Genomic DNA, 26,944 nt, shown 5'->3' on the forward strand with positions numbered 1-26,944 from the left:
TAAAAAAAAGGTGAATGTATTTTTAGTACAGAGGAATTTAACATTCCAAGCAATGACAGTGTTTCTGGGAAGGACTGTACCCACACTATAAGGAAAGGACATTTTATTAAGAAAGAAACAGTTTAGTTATATAACTTCTCAGAGAAGCACCTGAGAAAGTTACACATGCAGACTTCAGCGGGGGGAGAGACTGAAAATGGTGCAACTTCTACCAGCAGAACTAGAAGCAAGCTTAACTGCAGGTCAGCACTAAGCACTCTGAAAGACTACACCTGACCTGACTTGGAAACAGGCTCCTATTTAAAACACAGGGCAAACAAATCAGAAGCAAAAGAAATACCTCTTCAAATGGCTCAACAACTGTTACTGAACTCTCAGCATGGAGGTGGGCAGAGTCCCTTGCTGCTGGCATCTCCCACCTTCCAGCACCAGAATGGATGACTGGTCACTGGGTCCCAGCTCTCTGTGCTTCCAGCTGCTAGGCTACATTAGAAGAAGAGGAAAAAATGCAGCAAATCTTTCCTAATATATTTTACATAGACAGCTTCTATTGTATTCTGAAAGTGTTTGCAGTCAGACAGAAAAGGTGAAGAGATTTAGTCAGTCACATAGGAGAATGGAAGCAGTTTATCAGTGCATAGTGCAAATGACATCTAAAAACTCTCATTACTACAGAAATAAAGAAAAGTCAGATTCACAGCCAATAACCCATTCACATTAACAGAAAGAACTGATCAAGTTCCATGGTTTTGCAGGCCAACCAATCACCTCAAATGCCAGGTCACAACATCTCCTCCAGTCCTCCAAAACTAACCTCAAACTGTCTGAACGCGACCCAAAGCCACCAATTCCATCTCCTGATGAACACCAGTGAGTGGGGAGAAGCAGACACCCATCAGAGATCTCACAGCAGGGAACACCTCTGCTCAGAGACCCTCCTCCATTGCTGGTGGTTTGCTGCCCACAGCTGAACCAGGTGAGCTGGTCACGGACAGAGCTGCCCAGGGGCCTGCACTACTCAGTACTTCTGTGTCAAGCTGCATAACGTGACCAAAGCAATTCTCCTGGAGTTTGCAGATGACACCAAAGAGGCAGAAGGGACAGATGAGCCACTCTACAGAGACACTTGGACAGCCTTCGTGACCAGGCCAACAAGAACTGCAGGAGCCTCTGCAGAGATGAAGCCCTGCACCCAAAATGCAACAATCAAGCAGCAGCACAGGCTGCTCCACTGCAGTTCTACAATTAGTACACTTTAATTAGTAATGTACCAGTGTAAGGTAAAAGGCATGGAGACAGAGGAACAAACAGACCATACATTTCTTCCTCGTGAAACTGCATTGGGAAAGCAAATTCCAAACAAGTCTGGCAAAAAGTTTTATATATAAACAAACTGAAAAGTTCCTTGAATCCCCCAGACAGAGTCAGTTATCTGGGAAAAATGACTCACAGCTAGAGTATTCCTATTATGAGAAGGCTCTAAAGGCATTTAGGATTTTGAATCAGAACTATTTGGAAATTGCAAACACAAGTTCAGCTTATCAATACCTTAATACTGGAGATAAAACAAGCATGATCCAAAAAAAGGAATAAACTGAATAACTGAATAAATACATCTAACAGTTGGAAAAAAGCCATCAGAAAATGCTTTGTATTTCACAAAGTTTTTAATATATATTCATTATTGAAGCCTGATTTCAAAAAAATCCCTACCTTCAGGATTCTTTAGCAGGTATACTCCAGTAAACACCTTTTTTTACTTTTACCCTCATGACATTAAAACATGTCCTATCAAGCCCCAATGAGCAGAAGAATCCTTGATCAGATGTGTGTACTTGGTAACTTCCTCAGTCCAAACAAAAGACTTGGAAGAACACCTTTAAGACCTCTGCTTTTTGTGACAGCAGTTTAAACATGCAAAAATGCAGCTCTCCTGTTATTATTTTACTTCTTTAGCCATACTTTTAAGTTTTCCAATGCAAATTTATAGCCCTTACTATTCAAATAAACACAGCTTTTGTCCTTCATTTGTTACACCATTCTAAAAAGAAAAATGCATTTTTTGAAGTTATTTAAAAGTCAGTAGACACCATGTGCCAAAAAAGCTAAATAATTAAATCCAAGTTGTTCCTCCTGTACACAATGCACAAAGTAAAATATATCTTTAAAATATGCGAGAACAACAATCTGTAGTGAATCTGGAAGAACTGGGAAAGCAGAAAAGCTATTTTTCTGGTTATGTGGTATTAGAGGTTGTCAGCCAGCCACTGCTTCACTCAAGATGCAGCTTTTATAGAAAAGTCACCAGACCAACAGAAGATACTGCTGCCCATAACCAGCCAGTGGCTGCAGCCACATCCTTTTTTACCTTTTTTTTTTTTTTAGATTTTGAGATTTTTGAGATTTTGAGATTTTCAGTTGAAACATGTCCCCTGAGGTACCAAAGGGTTAAAGGTTTACAGAATGCTCTAGCTATTGGAGCCATTTCCCCTGCCAGCTTGCTCTGGCTCCTCTGAAGCTGCAAGAAACCTCAGATTTTTTTGTGTCCTCTTGCTCTTCTCCAGGTTTATTCCTACTTCAGTTGCATTTTGTTGAATTTAGTTTTCCAATTTTTCTTCACTTTTCTTTGCTTGCAGAAATTCTGCCTCAGCTTCTTTGGAGCCACAGCTTCATTTCTAGCAGGCTTGGCTGGCTTGCCTTTGGCTCCCATAGCTCCTGGCCTTCCCTCGTGGGCTGTGTCCAACTGTCCTTTCACCCCAGCCATCTACACACACAAGGGCAGAGAAATGGAAAAAAAAACCAACTCAGAAAACTGAACTGGAATTACCCAAATGAATCATCTTCAATCTGTATTGAGCACAAACATACACAACTACATTCAGACAACTGCCTTCTAACTCATGTACTTTTGTTAGAGTTCAAAACCACACAATCACATCAGCCATTGTATGCGGTGCTTTTTATTGAAGAGCTCTGGGAATCAGGGTGATTTCCACCCCAATCTGACTCTGACCATACATTCGAGGTGAACGTGTTTTATCCTCTAGCATTACATAACTTAAATGTTAATAATTAAACTTATACTGTTCTATTGTATGCACAGATTTCAGCTAAACATAGCCCCCTTTAAATTTCCAACATAGTTTCTCACGATTCTTCTTATGGTTATAAAATAATTACATTTAATTACTAAACAATCACCACATCTAACAATTATATCTTTTATCATACTGCCTACGCAGGTGCAGTGATCTGAGAAAACACAAAGCCCCATATTTTCAAAGACTATTTTTAACATTTTCCAGGGCTCCACTATCAGTTTCAAACAGACCCACAGGGCACGTCTGCACTGGCACAGCTGCTCACAGTCAGCAGTGAGAAGTGACCAGTCCTGCCTCTTCCCTGCCTGGATTTCTTTCTGGCAGAAAGCAAAGTGCACAAGGTAATTAGGAATGGATGCAGGACAATTTTGCCCTCTTACAAAGTCAGGCTGTGGCTAAAACCAACTCACAATGCACAAAGCTGGGCACAGTTACCACATGGCTTCTACACAAATGAGTCTCTGCTGAAGAAAAATAATGCTTGAAAATTTTATTAAAGGGTCAAACTATCTCAAAAATAATAGAGGGGAGAGCAGGATCTTTGGGAAATTTCTAAAGCATGACAGAAATCACTTATTCACCAACACAAATGACAAAGCTGGATAGATTCCCAAAGAATTTCTGACCCCCAAAGGTGGCAGATAAACTATATCAGCTGTAGCCCAGGGGACTGAAATAGGTTATTCCTAAACTGCTGATCTGCTCTTCCATCAAGTGAGATACTGACCTTCTGTTTCCACCCTTCCCAGGGTGCAGGTGGAAAGGTGCATGGAACTCTTCCATGAATGATGTGGTAGGGCAAAGGGAGGCTGGGATCCAGGGGAACCCATGGGACTGAGAGAGTGGCAGGTACAGCAGGCAGGTCACAGTGAGCTTTGTGCAAGTTGTAGGATGATCTCGTGCTCTTGTCAAGAGAACTCCTGTAAATTGCAACTGATGAATCTCCTGCAGCGTGAGTCAATAAATAAGAGCCCTCTTCCAAACTAGAATGAGAAAAGTTCCAAATGAAAAATATTATTTAAATGTTTTTTGGAGCTTTTTATTTGATCAGAATAGTTAATATGGTCTTAATGCAAAAGCAGAACATCTTTAGATGTGTAGTCCCTTTAGATGTTTTGTAAAAAAAGATTGTGCACAAGAAAGCATTACTTAAACTATATTGATAAATACCTACTAATTAATGTGTTTATAACGTATTCATCATGTACTAATTTATCAACAATGTACAGACTGTCATCATATTCATCCAAACATGTAAGCATACACTGAAAACCATCCAAACTGGGCAAACTGTAATTCCTTAACCAGCATCTTACAAAGAACAATGCCCATGTGGACATAGACACAAAGAACAGGTGAGCTTTCAACACCCACAGGATTAAACAGGTTTAATCAGGAAGATGGGGTTCAACCAACTGCCCATACTAAAAATCTAAAGTCAAAAATCATGAACCTACAGAAATGATAAAGAGCAGGAAAAGCCCTCTAATTGAACGAAAAGGCTTCACAGTGCAAGAAGCATGCTTCACCAAAAAAAGGAGGACACTTGCAGGCTGCAAGCCTTGAAGTAGCTCTGGAAAGAAGCAGGAGAAAGGCTGCAATGTTGTTCAGAGAAAAGCTGCTGCAAGTCAAGGTAAGCAGAAATGAACACAGGGTTATTTCTACAGATCAAGCAGAAAGACTGCCAAGACCCAAAGTCCATGTGTCAGCCCACATACAGAGCATTACACCTCACTCCTGTCAACTGTTTACTCAGCTCCTACGAGTCCGCTTTGCTCTCTGGAAAAACTGGTTCACAAACCTCAAGTTCTTATTCTTTTGCATAATTTATGCAAACCTTGTAGTACCAAGCACATTTTACACACTACTGCATTATGCTATGATAGACCTAATAGAACCTGTAAAATATAAATTTCTTTATGTATATGAAGAAATAAAAATCAGAGTAGACAAACATTCTACAGAAGAAACAGGATGAGCTGGGCAATGTGGCAAACAAATACAATGAACAAAAATTGAGAACTTACTCAGACACCTTCTTCAAAACATGATGAAGTATATTTAACGAATTTGCAGGCCTGTGAAAGAAAAAATAGCGAAAGAAGTAACTTGCAAGGCTTGTTAGGGTTTGAAATTCATTGCTAAAAAAACTTAATAAAAACACTCACTTAATCAATCCAAGTTTTTCTCTTAAAGTTGCTGAAGAAATCTTTTCTAGCATAATAAGCTTTGATGTAAAAGCATCAATATGTCCTGAAAAAAGGAATTCAATTAATACACTAAAAATAAAACCAAACAAATATAAGAGCATAATTTGCAGACCTTTTTAGAAGGGGAAAAAAACTTTGCTCTTCTGGCATTGAACAGTGAAAAGTACTTATCAATGTTGCACCATAATCGAGAATAAAATGTGCAGCTGCTTTAAGCACAGGCATCTGTACCCTGACTGTCTTTGCAAACCAAGTGATGCCTGACTCCAGCAAGCCTTACATCTTGGGTGGTGTGTGGATGCACAGCCTTATCTTGCCATGGCCTTAATCTCATCAGTTAGTTGTACTTTCTCAAGTTCATTTGACCCTTATCGCTTTGCTTCCTCCCTGGACAGATCCCAAAAGCTGATCTTCAGCAAAAAATTTACTTTTGCATTTAACATGCTTGCTTTTCTACTCTGATCTATTGCATGACTTTCTAGGGATGCTTTGTCTCTTGATTTTTTCCCCCTTTCCTTACCTGAGGAATCACAATTTACCAGTCAGGCCTTGATCATGGCAAGTTGTCTTTAACAACTTTGTCTTTGACACAGTGAGAAGCAACAATTCAAAGCTCTCCTCATTACATTTTTAAAATAAAGGCTGCCAAGGACAGCTTAGTCCACATTTCACTTGATGAGCAATAAGAATCACCAGCATAGCTTGGACATGCATTTGTCTACTGTACTTTGCCTTCTGGTTCTTTCCATGCTGAGGTTTTCCCAGAAATCTATTCTATTTCAGCTCCCAGAAGGAGGATGGGGAAAAGGCAGCATACTAAAATACAGGCTACTCTGGAATTTACTGTCTTACTACAAATCTGTTCTCTTAGGAAGTGTACATGCTTCAATTGCACAGTTAAAACTGCTAAACCAAAGCATTTCACATTCCAAGCTAGCCATCACTAAGTTTATGTGCTGTGTAAGAAGACTAAGCAATAACTCTCACTTCAACAAATTAAAAAAGATGCACCAGGACAACCCATTTCTTTTAAACGTTGTACAGTTGTTACTTTTCTTGATATCAGTATTTTGTGCAAGACTAAGCAGCAGAATTTCGTATTTTACATTGCTGACTAGAAAAAGAGGCTTGAAGTCATTATTAAAAATATAATTTAAAAAAAAATCTGTTTGAGTTCTGTATTCCTCATCAGTCCTCAAATCAGACTTCTCTACTTCTAAACACACTCATAACTGGGAAAAAAAAGTAATTACAAAATATCTATGAACTACTTCCACCTAGTTTACATAACTGTATCTTATATTTGAGAAGTGACTGATTGAAAATACTTGACATGTAGTAAGTTACCCAAGTATTTTTTTTCCTACCCATTCTTCAAATAATGTTAATTTAAAGGCCAATATTATTCCATTCAAGTGAAGGTAAACTGTTCTTGCAGAAAGTTTTGCTTAGGCACTCAATGTAAGTAAGTGAGTAATGCTCAGGGTAAAATGCTCCTATTAATCAGTAAAGCTTATCACAAGTTTATTTACTGCTTAGACAAGTACAAGTGCCTTATTTGGGGAGCTTGTCACAGAGATTACTGCCTCTGCAGACAGAGGATTTCCTATGGGTGCAGCAAGGGGACTGAACAACCAAGCCAGGTGCTTTGCTAGCAAGAGGAAGGCAGTGCTCTTTGTTTGATGATAGCATCTCTGCTTTTGGAGAACATCCTAAAAAAACCACCTCAGCTTCATTTCCCCCCTGCAGCTGGAGGCCATGGTTCCACATCTGATTTCTGCCTCAGCCCCTGAGTCACAGCAGAGCTGAGATCCTCCCTCTGTCACACACAACAGTGCTGGACAAGTGTGGGGTACAGATCGAGGTCCAAAGAACTTCTCATCCATACTTACTTGGCAATACAGGAGATGGTTGAGACAGCAAATTAAGCTTTTTCAAGAGCCAAAACCACCTATGCAGTTTAACACTGAAGTCTGCTACACGCTTAAAATTTAAAAGTTAAAGGGTTAACTAACTGTCTGATCAAGAATGCAAGTTGTAGGTACTGTGTTAGTAAGACGATAGTTTTCAAACCATGTTGTTCCATACTTCCACACTCATACTGTGAGGCAAATTCAAAAAGAGCAGTAACTTTATGTCTGTACAAAATGTTCGATTTAAAAATTCTTTTATTATAGAACACAGCTTTTCACTTAAAATAATTCAAATTACAGCATGATTTCAGAAGCTTTCTGCCCTTCTCCTTACACTGACCAGATCACTGCAGCAGTCTTACTATCAGGTATCAGATTAGTGACAGAGAGATTCACCCCATTTGAAGTTGCCCATAACACTGGGATATCATCACCGTCAGAGAACTGTCCCTGGAGTTTCAGGACAAAGCTCTCTGCTGCAAAGAGCTCTCTGAGTAACTCTGAGTGCAACACTGCATTTTTCACAGCTCCCTTAAGAATACAAACTGAAAGGCAGAATTTCACAACTACCTTGCAATACACCAAGAGCAGAAAACTCCCCACGTAGAATATGATAACAGCTGCCTAATAAAAACTGTGGTAGATGCTCTTTCATAGAATGGATATTTACTTGCACATATTTTTTTTACCTACTCTGTAAGAAACTACATGGCAGTCAGTACCAAGAATCTGCCCCACAGGCCAGGAGCACCCACTTACTGTGCAGGACCAAGACAACCCAGAGAATCCTGTGTCTCCTCAGAGCCCACAAAAGGAGAACTCCTGTGTGCCCCAGGCCTTGCTTCTGGAGTGTGGATCCAGGAGCTGACAAACCAACATGACTGGAATATCCTGGCATGGAGAAGCACTGGTGACTTTATCCCAAGCAAGGGAACAGAGATGTGCTGGAGGCCAGTCCAGGGCACTGCCAGTTCCACAGCCATCAGGGACCTCCAGGAGACAGAGGAAAGCTGTGCTGGAAGGGGAGGGCTCTGGGGCTCTTCATCTGCAACACCACCTGCACAGCCATCCTGCTGTCTCCTGCATTCCCAAGAACCTCCATAAAAAGAGGTGGTGGCCGGATGAGCTGTCTGCAAAGTCCTGTGCAAGCCATACCTTCCATTTCCTGCACTGGGAGATTAGATAGACACTCACTCCTTTCCCTTGTGTACTCCACAGACACCAGCCCTCCCTCCACAGCTCACTGTTTCCTCACACTGCTTGCCACTCTAGAAATGTTCATAAAAACTTTGCTAACACTTCCTAGAGGAAGCCCAACTGCAGTGCAGCTCAGTATGCTGGAGGCATCCTCAGTGTAAATACCAGAATGCACTCAGATAGTGCTCTGCCTGCTAGAGAGAAGCAAGGCCTCTGTACTGTACATTAAGATACAGTTACAAACAGAGAACTCTGTACATAATTAGCTCTTTGTAATGATTTCTTTTGAATGGAATGGAAAAACCACATCAAATACTGCTTTTAAAGTTTAAAATTAGAAATATAATTTCCATTGAATAAAGAGAGCAGACCAGGATGCGATTGGCAAATGCATTAGATTTCACATAATCCTAATAATTCTATGGGAGCTTGCCTAGTTTGTAGAAACTGGAAAACAGAGAAGTTAGCATTTCTAAAATAGCATTCTGATGTGAGCCAACAACAGCAAAAGTGTAATTCCGTGCACAAGTGGAAAGGTTAGGCAACCACAGCCACAACTGCTGCCATAACAACCCGAAAACCCAGATTTGTTTCTACAAAAAAAGCAAGGCAATCCCCTGCAGAGCATCCACTCACTGTACAAACAGGATTGCCCTCACTCAGCAGCATGTGCCAAGCATATTCTAAGTTTCAACTAACTACTTCATTGCAAATTTTCCTTTTAAAAACTTATTAATTACAAGATAATTGGTATCAGAAAGTTCTCCATATATTAAAGTGGTTGTTAAAATAATCTGGTCACATTCCTTATATATATCATTTTAATTTCTCATAATATACACAATATATATCTCAACAGACATAAGAACTTCCCAGACTTTTTAAAATGTCATTGTACAAACATGAATACAGCATTTTCTACAGGACGTTGATACTATTTATCTAAAACCAAAGGTGGAATTTTCTCATCCAGCACCCAACAGAAATTTTACACAAAAAACTTACTGAAGACAGATGTAAAAAAACAAAAATAGGAAGTCAAAATAAGACAGGATATATGGAATACACCTTTGATAAGTATGCATCTCTCCTGTTATTCTACAAATACTTACACATATATACATGTGGCTTCAGCAAAACTCAAGACATGAACTTACCAACATAAAATAAGCATTTAGAATGCAGCATACTCTGTGTCCACAGCTGGCACACTTCACTTTCTGTAAGAGCTTCCACACCATAGTAGGCTTGGTACTCCAGTTTTGGCAACAGGAATATGGGAGTTGGCTGGAAAAGAGAAGAAGAGAAAAGTTAGCACTCACTGTCCAAAAACATCCACAATTTACTACATTTTGTAGTTCATAATAACCACAGTCCTCTACCATAGCTGAAGTAACAAAGACATTTCAGAGATTTTGTTTGAAGGTTCACAATTTGTGAAATCCACAGTACAAACTTTGGAGTACAGAGACTTTATACAGAGAAAGATGAAATTGGCAGGGAAAAAGAAAAAGAAAAAAAAAGGCCCGGGCAAGCTTTTACAAATAATAAAATTCTGACACTTAGTAATTTTTCCATGTGACTAAATTAATTTCAAGTTTACACTTCTGTGCTCTACTGCCCTCTGCAGCAACTTAAGAAAAAACACACAACATTTCTAATTAGCCTATTATTAGCAGAATTCTGCTATTTATCACTCCTGTCAGAATCTCACTTGAAATTAGAACTTAATGCTTGGAGTCTCATTTGAAATCAGAGGCAACCCTAACTACTGAGTTAACCCTAATGAGCACTGCCAGTCCTCACTGACAGCCCCCAGTCTAAATTTAAGCAGAAATTTGAAAAAAACCCAAAAAACAAAACCAAGTGATTGGTTTCTGAATAATGAAGCAGTTATTCCCAGGCATTTATAAGCAGTGGATCAATAGCAAAAAGATGGGATTTCTTCAGAGCAAGATGCAAAGCACAGACTCTGGGCAAGTAATCAGTGTTACAATGATTATTTCCATTTCAACATAGCACAAACACCTCACAAAAACCTGCCTGCTGTAATTCTGGGATCCTCAGGAGGGACATAGACAACAAATTTTCTGAATGATTCACAGGACTCTTAAAAAAATTACAAATTTCTGAGAATTAGAGAATACAGTTTCCTTCTCTTGATGCTGCAAGGAGTATTTTGATTACAGTTGCATTCGAACCATTTAATTCCATGACAAACTATTTGCTAAGAAATGCCACAGTATTTTCAAGCAGAACAAACAGAATCTCTTTTTGGGTTCTCTGTTGCTCATTTTATCTCCTATTTCCCTGCTTAACTAGGCATGATAGCAAGGCTGAATCCTGCTTGAAAGTATTTATTGTCACAAACATTCTCAAAGCCTTGGGCCAAACCCTAATTACTCCATTAACTTTTAAGAATAGTTCAAAAAATTACTTTTTTTACATAAGTATCATTACCCAGGCATATTACTGTAGTAAAAAAATGGAGAATCACTTCCTTATCTTCTAATCAAGTAGCTCTAAAGAAATCACAAGTTATTCTTCCCTGTCCTGCTATAACAAATATTTACTTACAGGAGACACACTGCAGAGTCCCAACTGTCTCAGTGAAAGCATAAATGCTATCAAGGACTGGGAATCCCAGAAATGCCAACATTTCAGAGTTGAGCACAACTGTTTAAAAAAAACAAACCAAAACCAGCTGAAAACAAAATCCTTACCTTTTGGGCTTTTTTCTTTTTCTGGTATTGTGTCAGTGAGTTGACTTTCTGCACACTGCAACGCACGAGTAACAGCAGATCATTCAAACTGAAAAGCTTGTACACAACATTGCCTTCCTCAGGTGCTTGGTACTCTGAGGGGTCTTCCTCAAGCAGCTGAAGTTCACTTGGCAGCTTTGCTAGAGAAAATGAATAAAGCAGAAAATGTCAAGCTTGGACATTTTTTACAATGAAGCTGATTAGCTTTGTTCCCTTGCAGTAGAGTTTTTTGTTCAGGTTTTTTTTTTTTACTCTAGGATCTGTTTTGTCGCCTATGATTAAGGGGTGAAAACTACTTTGTTAGGCGCAAAAAATTCTTATATTAAAAAATTAAAATAATTACATTTGGGAAACATTTTCTCTTAAAGAATCTATTTCTAAATAATCCCACATCATTCAATTTCTCACCCAAACAAAGAGAACTCCAAATGTGAGACTCCATTCTGGTAGAGAAGTAGTTCAAGAGCAGCTTTTTAAGCCACACTCACTCAGCACAAAGCAGAGAAAAAATTGATTTGCAATGAATGGCTCCTGAGAGCTGCCATCCATTCACCAGGCACTAAGTCAGGTCTCAGGTCTGGATGGCAGCACAAGTCTCCCACCACACGGAGTTCAATCGGGACAGCAGAACGTTCAAAAGGTGCTCCTGCATCTCCCAGGGCACCTTTGAGGACATAACAAACATCCCTTCAACCTTTAGAAACATTTGAACAAAATGTTGCAAATAAACCCAGTAAACTCCACATTGCTTGGCTGAAAACGTATCCCATCCTTTCTTTTTTTTTGTCCTGCAGATATGTGGAAATATGTCTCCAAACTATACCTACAAAGTGGGATTGCTGTAGTGCTATGAACAAATACATTTTTAACATTAAATTCAGCGTTTATGTGCATGCACACTGTGGCAGATATCACCCAAGGAACTGGAAGTAATTTTCCCTTAGTAAAATATATAACTCAATTCTCGCTTTGTGAAAATAGACATGCACAGAGGTTTCTCAGCTTGTTACAGAACTTGCCAATTGTAGAATTATGCTTTCTAGGCCTACACAGTCACTTTTCAGCACCTTGGCAATATTAGTTTAACAATCTCCATTTAAAAAATTTATTATAAAATCTGAATTCTATACTCCATCTTTTTAACACAGAGAGAAATAAAACATCGTGCCTCAGCCTTTCAAACTGAGGGAGGAGACACGGTCTTAGTGATGATTCAGTTAAAGCAATAAGGATGTAGGAAGTGGTAACACTGTTTCAACTAGAACAGAATTAATTGTGTTAACCTATAGATTAAGTGATTAATTCCTACATGATCAAATGCACACCTCCTCAGAAAATACCAAACACACTTTCCCACCAAAAAGCATGGATTTGCTGGAATTAAATGTTTGAGGAGAGCATCTGTCCTGACACACCCTGTCTGGTTTCCTGCACAGTTATCCAACACAATGAAGTGTTTCTAACTTCAGCTGTTCAGAGTTCAGATGCAACTCGGGCAGGTGAGGAAAACCTCCAGGGACCATGGATCTTCACAACTTGTAATTCTGGGCTAAGGTCCAGGGGCAGCAGAGATTCCATACCCAGCTAATGGCCTGAAGACTTGGAGAGGTGGATTGTAGGGTATCCTCATTTGCCTTCTGGGACAGAGTGCTGGGAGTTAAGCAACAGCAACTGAACCACGAAGCTTAAAACTTAAGACATACAAATTTAATTTTCCCCCCATTTTTAATTGCATAATTTGATTAATTTTTATTCTACAAAAATTTAAATAATTCTACTTTTGATTGACAAGAAACTCCTTTTGCAGACTAGGCTACTCAAATATTTGAATTTCTATGCAAAAAGAACTCATTCCACTACCAAATAATTTCTCTTCTTAAAAACCTTGTGCATAACAACTTATTTCTCTACAGTAAAACAGTATTTCACATTCACCTCTGTGGACAAACAGCTCCCAGCGCTCCCTTCTGTGTGCAAGACAGCAATTCCCACACAGAAAAGGTACTGTTAACTTGAGGCACACCTCTAAATAGCTGTAAGAGATGCTCTATTGACACACTGGGTTCAATCTTCCTCCTTACACAATGACCACACTTACTCTTTGGCACTCCCTCAAAAAGCCACGTCCAGGTATTTCTAGAGGAGCTGGTGGCATTGGAGGCTGGGGCTGGCACCGTTTCTGTGCTGGAGGTCACCAGTGGCTTTGGAGACTGAGGCAGCTGGGCTGGCACAGCATTAGAATTATCACAGCTCACCACTGGCTCAGCAGCTTTTGGGGAAGGGGACTTGAGAAGTTCAGTCTGCATTTTCAAAATTTGCCCGACAGGATCCAATTCTCTGGATAACTTTCTTGGAGGATTCTTGGAGGCTTTTTTGCCCTGATCTGTGGTATGTGAGCAGTCAGTGATGCTGGCTGAAGGACTCTGGGCAGGGCAAGGAGATCTGGCAGTCTCTGCTGAGGCAGAGGAAGCAGCTGGTGGTACAGCTGGCTTGCAGGGAGCAGTGGTTTCACATTCCGCATCGATCACCAGACGCTCCTCGTCCGTGTCACTGCTGCACAAAGCAGTGTAAGTCCCTTTTTTCTGTGCACCATCAGGCTCCTTCTCAGAACTCACTGCAACAGGTAGAGGATTTAATTTTGTTTCATTGTCCAGTACTTCCTTGGCCATGACATCCTGTGCTTTGCTCAGTCCTACCTCCACTGACTGAAAGCTTTTACAAGGAGAATGTTCTTGAGGGCTGCAGCCTGGAACGCCATCTAAAGATGGAAGCTGCACGCTGGCACATGCTGAATGCTCTTGCTCAGAAAGGGGGTTTTTCTCCTCTTCATCTCCTCTCTTTATGGCAGATGAATTCTTGCCCCCTATTTTTAGGCCATGAGATAGAATTTTAGCAGTGTTACTAGCTGTAGGAAAAGTAGTTTCCATTTTACAAGTTCTTGAGAGCTTGGTTGTTGCTCCAAAAGTTTCAAGCTCTGTAACATCATCATCAAAATCCATCCCTGTGTCATCTGGAGGAGGAATTGTCCTGCACTGGTAGGTGTCAGGACACACCTTACCACAGGGATGAGAAAGTGATAAAATTAAAACATGCCAAAACAATTAACAACCAAGAAATGAGACATTGCTGAACTGAAAACACAAAAAAATGTTCTACCATCCATATTTCACTGTTAGGAAAGTGGATCAACAATTGAAAAACAGTTGTTCTTGTTTACCACTGAATATCTTGGGTCCTATTTAAGGGACCCAAGTTTAAAGGCCTTTCTAAAGAGTAAAAGTTCACCAAACTTCTTCCACTGAAGCAAACTGCTTTTGACAAGTGCTCAGTTTCACTTCAGTAAAAAAATTTTTTGCTAGGCCTGTTTCCTTGAAAAAAATCCCAAACCAGCACCACACCATCCCCAACAAACAGCAAAAGACATTTTAATGAAGTAATATTAAGGCTGAGATGCCCATGTAGAAGCACTTAAAGGAACTACACAGGGTCTGTAACTCAACAACAGAAAACCTTAATTTCCCTTTATCACAGGAAAAGCAACTCAGGAATTTTAACAGGGTTTTGGTTTTGCTTATTTTTAAGAATCTGTGAATCTACATACATCCCACTGAAGCAGGTTGTCCTCAGCTGGTTTGTCCATTGATACATCAGAAATTGGAACATAAGATGTTTTAGTTGCTAGGAAATCCATTGGAATTTCATGGAAGATTTGATTCCTCTCTCGTACTGTCATTTCTTTTCTCAGCAGAGGTGGATCAACATAAACCACTTTAGCTGGTTTGCTACCTTTGCAAGAATGAAAAGAGTACATATTAAATGAAAGGAAGAAAGACTGTTGTATAATTTAAATAATAAATCTTTCAACTTCCAATTACAGTCAAATCTGCTGTACATAACACCAGAAGAAATGAAAAATGATCCTTTCATTCATTAACACCAGAAGATAAAAGTATGTCCAGATATGGTGTGAATTATTGTGATCCTGCAGCAGCAATACACACCACATTAATAGCTGAACATATTTCAAATGCAGTTCTAAGCAGAGAATTTGTAAAATAAGAACTGAGCATTCATCATTTCCTATACAGCATCATATCATCAAATGTATTCTGTTTTCCAAAAAGATCTTTTCTTCCTTGTTTGAAAGTCAATTCTTCTTTTAAGTCTCATTGCCAGTGATAGCTGCAGTTCATGTCTCCTCTGATCAGTTAACTCTGCCCAAGCTCTGCTGCCCCACTCCTCTGTTTGCACCTAAACACACTTACACATCTGAATCCCCCAAAAACGAAAGCAATGCCCTGCCCATCCAGCAGAGAAAGCCAAGGCACATGGTGAACACAGTCTCCAGAGTCTCCTGGTTTATGAACAAAAGGAAATTAAAGCAAGGGGTTGGTTACAGGGAAAAGTGGAAAAGGAAGGCACAGGGAAACCCTTCGAGAACCTCTATGTATTTCTATCACCATCTGAATGCCCTTCAGGTGTTAATTCTGGATCCAAAATTAGGTATTAAAACTGTAATGCTGCTACAAAAGGAGTCAGGCATTCTCTTTCCTGATAGTCATTTAATTTACATAGGAAAATGAAAATTTGTAAACGTTGCAGGTATTTGATAGCTTATTTACTGTCTATAAGTCTGCTATAGAAACTTGTGCTAGAAGCACAGAAGGACATTCCAACACAACAAACATTATAAATACTTGAATAAACCATGCTGTGTTAAAAAAAAAAAAGGGTAAGGGAGGAAATTTATATTCAGATTACTGAAGAAGTGCTTGACAAGTAAAGTAGAGCAGTCAGGTCAGTTCATCAGCTTATTAAAACATTTTGTGCTGCAATTGAAAAAATTATCTTCATGGACATTCATTCCTTATTTACTGTTCTGTGATGTAATTAGATCCTTTTAATTCCAGAAAAGGTTTGCTCTTTACTTTTTCATAAAATTTCTCTGTTTTTTTATTTTACTGAAATCAGTTCACTTGAATTTTAACAGGTTCACGCAGTTGTTTTATTTCCAAGAACAACAACTGAGAGTTTTGAAAAGCAAAGCTGGTTCTAACTGGTTTTTTGTTTTGGCTTTTTCCCCCAGGTGGAAAATAGCTGAATGTCCAAATTCAACATTTACTGACTGTAGAGGTTGTTCCTATTCTCAGTAACAAGATGGAAAAGGTACAGGAACAATATCAGTGACCCTGGATCAGCTTTCCAGCTTCTTTGGACAACCCTCCCCATAGTTTAACAACAAAAACATCCCATACCTGCAACAGTGATCATTTTAACACAAACTGGAATTTCCCACTGCTCCTTGTAGTTCAGTCCGTGATTATTCAGCAGAGTAAACAACGATTGATTACTTAAAACAACTTGGGGACAATATTTCAAAGCAAGTTTTTCTGCATTTGAATCTGAACTAATATCCTAAAGAGAAAAAGAAGTTATTTCTTCCAAAGTTCTTTTAAGAAATACACATAAATTTAAATTTCCAAGAAAAACTCCAAACTCAACCAAAAACGGATATATACAACCCCTACCCCCAAAACAGTCCAAAGACTACCACAGTGCCAGGCTTCAAAGGAAATGAAAGAAAAAAACTTCCCTGAAGGTTTTTAGCTCAATCTAATGCATTCACTTTGCAGCATAGAAAATACATCTTTTAACTTGTATTTTCAGTTAATTTCAATACATTTGAATTACTAGGTTGTATAGGAATTTAGATAATCATGAAATACAGGAACATGCTGAAGTAAAAAAAATCCCCCAAACCAGATTAACTCACAAATATACACTACAGAGCTTCTTATGAGTTAACCAACAGCACAATAAAGACATCTAATACTGAAGTGTGCTTAAAACTGCACAGTTGTTCCAATACTGATTAGATATAAAGAACCTTAAAACAAATATAAACTCACCAAGAATACAAATTCAGAACTGAAATAATAAAATGGTTAAATTTTACAAGTACATATTTCCATGAAGGAAGGAGGCTGGGAATGCTCATGAGGCAGAAGAACATATTCAAGGACTATGAAGATAATGGGAGCCCAGGAGCACTGAGGACCATGAGAGGAGTAACAAAAACCCAGCTATGTTCTTATGTTCTTTTTGCAACCACCTCAGCCATCATCAAAGGGCTCTGTTTAACAGCTTTGAGGCTTATACCATTCTCCTGCATCACCTCTGCTCCTTTTTTCAGCAAGTGTCTCTGAAATTACAGTGCTGCTGGTGAAAGCTTGGTTTTTAATATGTGAAGAAACTCCTTAAAATAGCTGAGGAAAAGTTATGTGGATAAACAGTCAAAACCCTCAGTTCTACAGTATGAAAACTCCCTGATTTTCCCAGTAGAAGAACACAAACAGAAATACAGCTATTTAATGGTCCAATGCAGGTCTAAAAACTGTTCAACACATAAAAAGATCAGATTGCACTTGTGTACAAAATATGCCTTAAAAATAACAATAAAAAGGCTGCTTACATGATGCATCACATGAGCCTTTTTTTCTGGGGTTATAATAGATGTAACAGTGCTATAGTCTGTGGGCAGCTGAACAGGCATGGAAGGGAAATCTGTTTTACCACGTCTTGCTGTGCCCTGGGGGAAATCAAGCAGCATCAAAAAACAGCTTCACAGCAATCATGCTCACCAACACTGCATTTCTTATGAAGAAATATATTAGACATTTACACAGGTCCAGTATAAAGTTACATGATGAGAGAAAACACACTATCAATGTAATCTTTTTATGGCAAACATCCGGTGAAAAGGGTTAACAGACTTACTACCAAAATAATTTTATTAAAGTTTTAATTTATGATTTAAATTATAAAGTATAACCCCTAACTCAAAAACTGGGGAATAGTTGCAAAAACCCCTAATCCTTGCTTACCACAACTCTGATGTAATTCTACTTACTGAAACCCCCCACAACCCAATCTGAGTACATAAGGTATTACCATTGCAAGAAGATTTTTTTCCAGCCTAAAGGTCAGCTGTGTATGAAACTTTCCTCCCATGATACTCATGATCTCCTGCAGGGTGTAAACCTCTGGATACTTCTCCACATGTCCAATACATGCACGTAGCAATTCCTAACACAAAAAAGAACAATAATGGATGCATTTGTATCTTTCATAAGAATGGGGGATTTTGGGAGGATTTTTTAATTTTGAAAAGTGTTTTCTATAATTTCAAGTTGCATTTCAAAACTTACAGCTACCAATTCAGATCTATAATACTCTCCCCATCACTGCTACGAGAACTGCAATATATTCCAGATTCTCCTCAGCCCTTTGTAAGCAAGGCTGACAATGCAAGCACACAACTCAGGCCAATAATTAAAAATGTGCAGTTTAGTACAGTCTGAAATGGGCTAAATAGGTAATTTTCTTTTTAGTTACTTATCTTGGTTTTTAGAGGAAGTAATATTTTTTTGTGCTACCACCCAGCTTACACTAAGCCTAGGCAAAGTCACAAAGGTAAAGGCACAGGATGATTCCATTTGTATTGAAACTCACTGTCCTGTCAACTCTACATAATTTTTACAAAATCTGAATTAAGTATTTAGGATATTTAGATTTTATTTAGTAACTAGAAAGAGTGCTTTCTGCAAGTTGGTTAAAACAAAACATAGGCCTCTATTTCATTTTTAAGTCAGGGTATCAACAATAAATAGGACTTGAAGTCTGGAGACAATTTTGTGACCAGATGACAAGATACAAAATTGCAAAGCCAAGCCCAATACTCAGGGTGCAAAGAAAAAGAAAGCAAGATCTTTGTCTTCACATGTGCCCAAAGTCTGTGTTAACCCAGTAATGGCAAGGTTTAATGAACTTTTTTCAAAAACGTGCTAAAAACCCACGAATGATGCATGAAGTTGCATTCATGTTTGATCTTAGAATCATCAAAGTGGATATTTAACACAGCATGAACTAGCAGAGGGTTATGATTAAAGCCTCAGTAACTTCCAATTACAGTCACTTTATGACATGCTACTAAGCTTTCCTGTGGAGGGAAGCTTCACATGCTGCCCAGTATATCTAGGAGCCACTTCTTGCTGCAAATGCACACTTATAGTGCAGCTCCTCCTTTCCTGAATATAAAGAAGCAATTTATTTATTTGATGAATAAATATGTTTGCAGTGATTTCTTCTAGGACATCTCTTTGGCTCCAATGAAGCACAGACCCAGCCCCCTGTGCAGAGTAGGGGAAATGGCCACTTCCCCATCTCATCCCAACAGAAATCAGCTGGGCAGGCAACACCACAACCATGAGCACTTCTACCTATCCTCATCAGGATCCCAAGCTGATTTTTTAAGAAGGCCTGGAATAAAGCATGGCATTGGTAATTACCTCAGTATAACGTTGGGCATCTTCAGAGATGGCATCATAATCCTGGGCACAGCTCTTTGCAGCGTTTTGGGCAAATTTCATAAATTCTGCAATTTCATTGCTTACTACTTCTTTCATTTGCTGGGGGAAGGAAAAAACTACTTTTGAGACAAAACAGAATCCTCTATACTAGACATGTAACCAACAAAATTTCCAGAGAGACAGTACAGGTAATGATATGAGGGAAGATAAAAAAAATTCCACTTGCTACTCAATTTGACAAGTGTTCAGTTTCACTTCAGTAAAAAAATTTTTTGCTAGGCCTGTTTCCTTTAAAAAAATTCCAAACCAGCAACACACCATCCCCAACAAACAGTTTCCTTTGATACAGAGATTTATAGAGAGGTTATAAGACATGGTTGTTGAAGTTTACACAGCAAAGTCACAAAGAGTTCTGATTTCATGAGAAATTGTAAGTAACAACAACACAGTAGATACTGATGTGCCTGGAAACGATATTTCCATTGTTACAGCATTAAATAAAATAGCATCAATAAGGAAGCATGGGAAAGCAAATGCAATGGCACAAAACAATTTGCTGATTAATTACATTTTACAGGACTCAAGTAAAATGATGCTCCCAGCCAACACAAAGGTGGCCCATTCACACAATGGCTGAGGCTCAGCAGCACGGGAACTCGGCAGGGCAGCAAACAGAGCCCTCCTGGACATGAGCACGGCTCCCCGAGGCTCAGCAGAACAGGAACTCGGCAGGGCAGCACACAGAGCCCCCCTGCCCCTGAGCACGGCTTCCCAAGGCTCAGCAGCACGGGAACTCGGCAGGGCAGCACACAGAGCCCCCCTGGCCATGAGCACGGCTCCCCGAGGCTCAGCAGCACGGGAACTCGGCACACAGAGCCCTCCTGGACATGAGCACGGCTCCCCGAGGCTCAGCAGAACAGGAACTCGGCAGGGCAGCACACAGAGCCCCCCTGGGAACTCGGCAGGGCAGCACACAGAGCCCTCCTGGGAACTCGGCAGGGCAGCACACAGAGCCCTCTCTGGCCCTGAGCACAGCTTCCCAAGGCTCAGCAGCGCGGGAACTCGGCAGGGCAGCACACAGAGCCCCCCTGGCCATGAGCACAGCTTCTCCAGGCTCAGCAGCACGGGAACTCGGCAGGGCAGCACACAGAGCCCTCCGGGACATGAGCACGGCTCCCCGAGGCTCAGCAGCACGGGAACTCGGCAGGGCAGCACACAGAGCCCCCCTGGGAACTCGGCAGGGCAGCACACAGAGCCCCCCGGACACGAGCACGGCTTCCCAAGGCTCAGCAGCACGGGAACTCAGCTGTCCCTGTGTGAGCACAGCAGGGCAGCACACAGGGCTCACCCTCCCCAATGAACACAGCTCCCACAGCTCACCGAGATCACAGCAAAGGGTACCCACAGCCTAACACTACCTAAGACTGCCACAGCCACTATGAAATGCTAAAATCACAGTAAGGACAACTCTTAACTTCCTCCTCAGAAAAAAAAAAAGAAGGGGTTTTCTGGGGACTACGGGGCTGTTTGGTCAGTTGTCTAAGATCTACACTTATCCTCAGTCATTCAGACCACTTTAAAAAACCCTACAAAACAAAAAAAGCCCCAAAACCCCAATTTCAATGAAATTACCAAATACATTTTCAATATCTATTAAAAAGCTTATTCTGAGTACTTCAAACCTTTATTACCTTTCTTAATACCACGAATTCTATGACAAATTGAACTCAAAACAAGTTTTCCCCCTTTCTTGTATTCTCTGTAAGAAAAACAAAAATTGTATGACTCCCTCTGTGATGGTCATATCTTACCATATATGTGAAAAATTCCCTTTGACTTGCTTCATTAACTTGGAAATGGTTTCTTTTTTCTGAGAACTTAGTCATCAGATACAAGTATGTCTTCTGCTCCTTTTCAGTCAAGCAAGAGGTAAATGGATAGGGGACTCTGGGTTCTGGGAGAGGATGGTCATCAGCTGGGCCTTTAGCCTCCCCCTCAAGTGACTGTGCAGCCTGCATGCCACAAGTCTGTCTGTTTTCTGAAGAGTTTGCCAATGCCTCTGCATTTTTCTTTGCCTCTCTGAAAGAAAAGTAACAAATGAACCAATTTACAGCTTTCACATAAATACTAATATTAGCCAGAAACAACAAAGGCAGCTGTGCAAGCCTGAGCTGCTCTGAGACACTGCCCTTCCAATTCCTATCTGTGCCAGTGGACTGTTCTTACCCTAAAACTTCACCTGTACAATCAGACTAACCCTTGGTTCCAGCAGCAGGTCTGCAACTGGTTTAAACACAAACAAACAAACAAGGTAGGGTTTTCTGTTGTCATCTTACTGCAGGGGTTCCATACTGTTGTCTCCTTATCACAAAAGTTCCAAACCTCCTCGGTGTTTCTCGTGGGCAGCTCCTCTGAGCACTGACTCCATGGAGCCTCCCTCAGTTCCTCAAGGGGCCACCCCACCCTTTTATAGCACTCTGCTTCTCATTGGTAAAGTCAGGCCTGCTCCTAATCTTTGATAATTGGCCCAGCTGCAACTCCTTAGGGGTAAGATTACTTTCTACACCACCCTTATTATCTTATATTCTATCCCCCTACAATTTTCTTAAAAAAAAAACCAAAATGGTGTTAACAAGCTAAATATGAAACACAATATTTGTTCTGGAAACACACACTGTTAATGAAAGGATAAAGAATCTCCACATTTCATCACTCGCTGGTGGCCACTGTTCAGAAACTGAATTAAAGGTCAGACTGTCAGTTCTGATAGTAAAGGAGAAAGATTTAACTAGAAGAAGCCTTTCCTTCATTGCAGAAGAAGGAAATCAAAATTACTTCATTGTAACAATAGAAATTCCAGATTTCAATGAAGAAATTCTTACAGAATACACAAATCAAGCATTTAATTTTCTACTCTAAATAATGCCGGAATCAGTCACCAAAAATAATAGTAGGGTAGGGCAAAGGGCATGGCTGTTTTAACAACAATAAAGAAGTAACATAAAGCTTGTTCTTAAAGCAGCTCCAGTCAAACAAAGGTCAACCAGCCTAGCCCTGGTCTATTTAAAATAATTGTACTTAAGAGAGGAAAATATTTAAGGCTAACAAAATGAATATTAACTGCTGATCTTGGAAAAAGCATATTTTTAAGATACTATTTCAGCAGTAGAAAACATCTCAAGTGTCATTCAAACCCAGCAGTATCACATCCACAGCTCTTAATAACACTTCACAGCTGTCTCTCTAAATACAAGAATGTGTCCATCCTTGTGGCACAAACTGGCAAATTTAATTAAGCTGTAGCAGCAACAAGATGCTGACTCAGATATGCCAGTGTAAGAACATCAAGAAATTCTAGCAGCTCAAATTGGCTACATTCAGCACCGAATGAAATGGCAGCACATCAAGATCATTTCACTATGCACTGCTGTCACAGTCTTCATTGGGGTGCAAACCAAAATAATCTGACAGAGCTTTTCTGGCCATATTTACAGCATTATACTCTATTTGAGCTGACAGCTTAAATTTTTCCCCTTCATTTTATCAGCAACCCGCTTCCACTGCTTCTGCACCAAGAGAAAATACACTTTTGTAAATATCTATGAGAAACTCCCCAAAATTAGCACATTTGCTCCAGCTTTTACTTCCACACTTGCTTCAACAGGTGGAATTTCTCTTCCTCTTGACTCTGGTGACACAACCCAGCTCCATCCATTTCTGATTTTTACCACGTGCAACCTCTCTGGCTTCTTCTGGCTGTAAACCCACCCAAACCACACACAGCTGGCCACAGTTCCCACTCCTGAGTGTCCACCCCAGAAACTTTTCTCAGGAAGAATCCCAGAGCAGTACCAGATGTACCAGTAACAAGCTGTGAGGCTGTGCTTGCATCTTGCCAATTCAAGGACAGTTGCTCCAACAGGTATGAACCAGAACGGCTTCTCCAGCTAGAGATGTGGGGCGAAGCCATGGAATGTAACAGGCAGCCCCCTCAAATGCACCCTCTCATTGTCAGTTCCTAAAAAGACAGTAATTCCCCTCTTGAACAAACTATTTCCCCACATGCTGAACTCCCCACTTAGATGGTTTCCCACCTACATTGCTCCTAGAGTGAAGGTTTGTGCACCAGGCACATTCACCTCCCTTATCAGCTTAGTAAGTTCTGAAACCAAGATCTAAATACAGTCCCCTCCAAATGCTGAGATCCAGCAGCAGGAGCCACACTTCTCACTAGGTGAAATCAATGTTATTCTACTTGCTCAACCTAAGAAAATATGAAAATGACACTGAAAGTGCAAAAACAACACTACTTGTACCACCTGTGTTCACACAGCTTCATTTCCCAGAGCAAAGCACTCAACCCGGACTCCTGCTTTCTGAATTTTCACAATACACAAAGCACAGGCCAACAGCAGGAACAAACCCTTGTGTGCCAAACAACATGCAGCTTTCCCCAAAACAGTATGGGGATGTATCCATGGCATGGTAACAAAGAGCACAAAAGGATAAAATAATATACCTGTGTGATAAATGCCAGAGTTCAGAGAGGCTCAGAGACAAGGAATGTTTCTCATAAAGTTCATGGGAGAAAAATACTTCTTGGCCATTTTTTGGTGGAATATCCCTAATAAAAGAAAATTTAAAAATAAATATATAGCAAAACAACCAAAAATTAAAGGCCACCTCTGCTCCTGAGAAACAAAACCAAGAAACCAAGAATTATTTTATATGAAAAAAAGAGAGGCCACCTACACAGTGGTTCCAGATTTCCTTTTTATGGAAGTTACATTTATACTAATGCCTTATATTTTTTGATAGTAAAATATACATTCTGCACAGTACAAAATAATTTCATTAATACAAACCATCAATTCTAGATATGGTGAAATTCTGATGAGAGTTTCACACTTTCATAGGTTCATGAATCAAAAACAAACTCTGGGTTGAAACCGCTGGAACTTTTGAGAAAAATACACCAGTTTTAGCTTTTCAGAAAAGATTTGTTCTTGTCTTCCACGCTGATATGTTAGTCCATATTGCCTTTTTATGTTTTCGAATGGGGTCGTTCAAAAGAACAGGGTTTATACAATCCCAATCTCCCTAACTACTGTGCAAGGTACGAGCAAAGACTTTATTTACGTTTACCTCACAAACTAAAATTCCAACAAGTCTCGCCTCTCTAGGGTTAAAGAGCCGAATTACGTATTTGCAGAGCTTTTCGTATTAGAAACACGACCAAGGCCCCCGCCCCAAATCCCCGCGGGGGATTTACGGGACCCCGCAGCCCCTGAGGCGGAGCCCGGCCGGGCTCAGCCCGGCGCTGCCCCGGGAACCTCCGCGCTCCTCCCGCTGCCACCGCGGGAGCGACAGGAAATGGCGCACGCCCCCTCGGGGCGGCGTCCGGCGGGGCGGGAACCGAGCCCGCCCCGCTCCCCCCGGGCCGCAGTGCGTTCTGCTGCCGGCGGGGCAGCGCGGAGCTGTGTCCTTCGGCCATGCCTCAGGCGCGCCCGGCCAGGCCGGCCGCTCAAGGAGAGGGAGACGCGCTCACCATGTCAGCGGCGGCCCCGCGGCCGCCATCTTGGCAAAGCCCTCAGGGCGGCAACTTCGTGGTTCTTCGTCTCAGCGCCTCAGGACACTGGCCAATCAGCACCCGGCGCATGCGTCAGGTGGTCTGAGTTAGCCAATAGGGAAACGGCGCTCGAGCGCCTCAGAGTGTGGCCGCCATTTTGTGGCGGGCGGGGCGAATGGTGGCGCGTAGCCGAATTGTGTTGGGAATTTGCTCCGTGATCGCAGGCGGAGCCTAGGCAGGAGGTGGATGTCTCGGGCGGCATATCCCGCCCCTCCCCGGCTCTTTCAGAGGTGGTGCCCTGGGTAGAGGGTGGGTGTCCCGGGTGGCTCCTCCCGCTCCGGGTGTGCAGAGGCGGGAGGGGGCCAGTTTGTCACTGCGCGGTTGTAGGCGCGTGAGGGCTCGGTGCCCATAGAGGAGGCTGCGTATAGCAGCTTCCTTGCTCTCAGGCTTTCAGTTTCGCTGGCTCGCTTCTTGTGAGCAGAGCCGCGAAATCTCATTTAACTGATGGGCAGGCTTCCCAGTGTGGTAAAATGTGGAATTCGGGTACTCTCACAACCCGTAGGTCTGGGTGATGGAAACTGATTTGCCTGTGGTGTTACAAGAAGAGGTGATGCCAGTCACTGCCCTAAAGATAGGGAAATGATGAGGGCAGAGTGTGTGCCTGGTGTCCTGTGATTAAAATGGGGCACTATTACACAAATACAGGAAAACCCAGAGATGATTCAGAATTATTTCCAAACCCACCAAACAAGGGAGTCTTCAGCTTGCTTGCAGTTTTAAGGATAGTGATTTTAATTCTGCCCTCTTGATTTATCTTAGAGAAGCAGAAAGGTTTTCTATCCCACTGGATAGACCCACCCAGAGCCGAGCCGTGGAATTACCCCCTTGTAAGGGGTGATCTTAGTTCCCAACCCAGGTTTGGTAACAGTTCTGTAGCGGAATTATGAGAACGCTTATCTTGGTGAATGTGGCAGCCTAAATCCTACTTCAGGCTGTATCTCTCTAAAACCTACAGTATCTGATTGTTTTGTTGTTTTATCTTTGTACTTCCATGACACAAACATGAACATCAGGAAACAGGTTTCCACTGTGAGGGTGTTGAAAGAGTAGCACAGGTTGCCCAGGGAAGTTTTGGAGTCACCATCCTTGGAAATACTCAAAAGCTAGGCATGGTCCTGGGCAACCAGCTCAAGGAGACCCTGCTTGGGGCCTCTGAAGTCCCTGTCACCCTCAGCAGTTCTGTGGTCCTGTGAAATAATCAGAGGTCAAACCCACCACAGTTTAGCTTTCCTTATGGGCAGGCACAGGAGGGAGCTCTCAGTTCGTCTCACTTCAGAAAAACTCCCGTTTTAGATAGAACTATACAGTTCTTTATAAAGCTGTTGCCTAACCTCTATGTTGGTGGTTAGGAACTCTCCTATGACTGGGAAGACTGGGCAGGATCATGGCCTGAGGATAAGAAAATTAAATCTGTGTTTTCAGTGTCTAGACTGCTGCAGACATGGAGCTGCTGTAGAACACATGGCACTGCTTAGTGCTACCGTTCTGGGAGTTATCACTTACGCTCCTTTTTTTGTAGAGTTATCTGTAGGTGAAGGCTGCTTCCAGATACAGTGCTTCAAAGATGAATGCTAGAATCTATTTCTGGATCATGGTCAGACATATAAATACTGAGCTGTTAAAAGCCCTGTCAAGACTGAGGCATTTCTGAGTAGGTGCAGAAGGAGAATTTCACATGCCTCAAGTCTTAAGACCAAGCATGCTGCTGACACATTCAGGTATTCCCAAAGTTAGCACAGCAGAGGGGAGTGGCAACTTTGACT

General features: G+C 41.1%; 1 protein-coding gene across 3 annotated transcripts; it reads right to left on the reverse strand.

The window, feature by feature from the left end:
* Window positions 1–25,167, reverse strand: ICE2 (interactor of little elongation complex ELL subunit 2). Of its 3 annotated transcripts, none has more exons than XM_036389904.2 (15): window positions 25,101–25,167; window positions 24,072–24,176; window positions 21,364–21,631; window positions 19,532–19,651; window positions 18,135–18,269; window positions 17,656–17,772; window positions 16,439–16,598; window positions 14,785–14,969; window positions 13,282–14,236; window positions 11,145–11,323; window positions 9,579–9,708; window positions 5,270–5,354; window positions 5,129–5,179; window positions 3,829–4,084; window positions 1–2,764 (listed from the first exon to the last, which is right to left on the reverse strand). In XM_036389904.2, the coding sequence occupies exons 1-15, from the start codon at window positions 25,127–25,129 to the stop codon at window positions 2,573–2,575; spliced, it is 2,967 nt and encodes a 988-aa protein (XP_036245797.1). In that variant the 5' UTR covers window positions 25,130–25,167; the 3' UTR covers window positions 1–2,572. The 3 variants fall into 3 exon arrangements, with proteins under 3 accessions (XP_036245797.1, XP_054372254.1, XP_036245798.1); XM_054516279.1 differs by lacking the exon at window positions 25,101–25,167 and adding an exon at window positions 24,698–24,713; XM_036389905.2 differs by lacking the exons at window positions 21,364–21,631; window positions 25,101–25,167 and adding an exon at window positions 24,698–24,713.
* Window positions 25,168–26,944: the final 1,777 nt, after the last annotated feature.

Source organism: Molothrus ater, chromosome 13 (genome assembly GCF_012460135.2).
Source record: "Molothrus ater isolate BHLD 08-10-18 breed brown headed cowbird chromosome 13, BPBGC_Mater_1.1, whole genome shotgun sequence".
Lineage (NCBI taxonomy): Eukaryota > Metazoa > Chordata > Aves > Passeriformes > Icteridae > Molothrus > Molothrus ater.

Excerpts from the sequence above, each read along its gene's own strand:
- ICE2 (XM_036389904.2), bottom strand. The coding sequence starts at position 25,129 with ATGGCGGCCGCGGGGCCGCCGCTGACATG. Across the intron at positions 14,237-14,784 it reads ACAACCTGCTTCAGTGGGAT|GTGTGTCCTGACACCTACCA; the intron begins GTATGTAGATTC and ends CCCTGTGGTAAG. Across the intron at positions 4,085-5,128 it reads GTTTTGAAGAAGGTGTCTGA|TTTGGAAGAGGGCTCTTATT; the intron begins GTAAGTTCTCAA and ends TTCTCATTCTAG.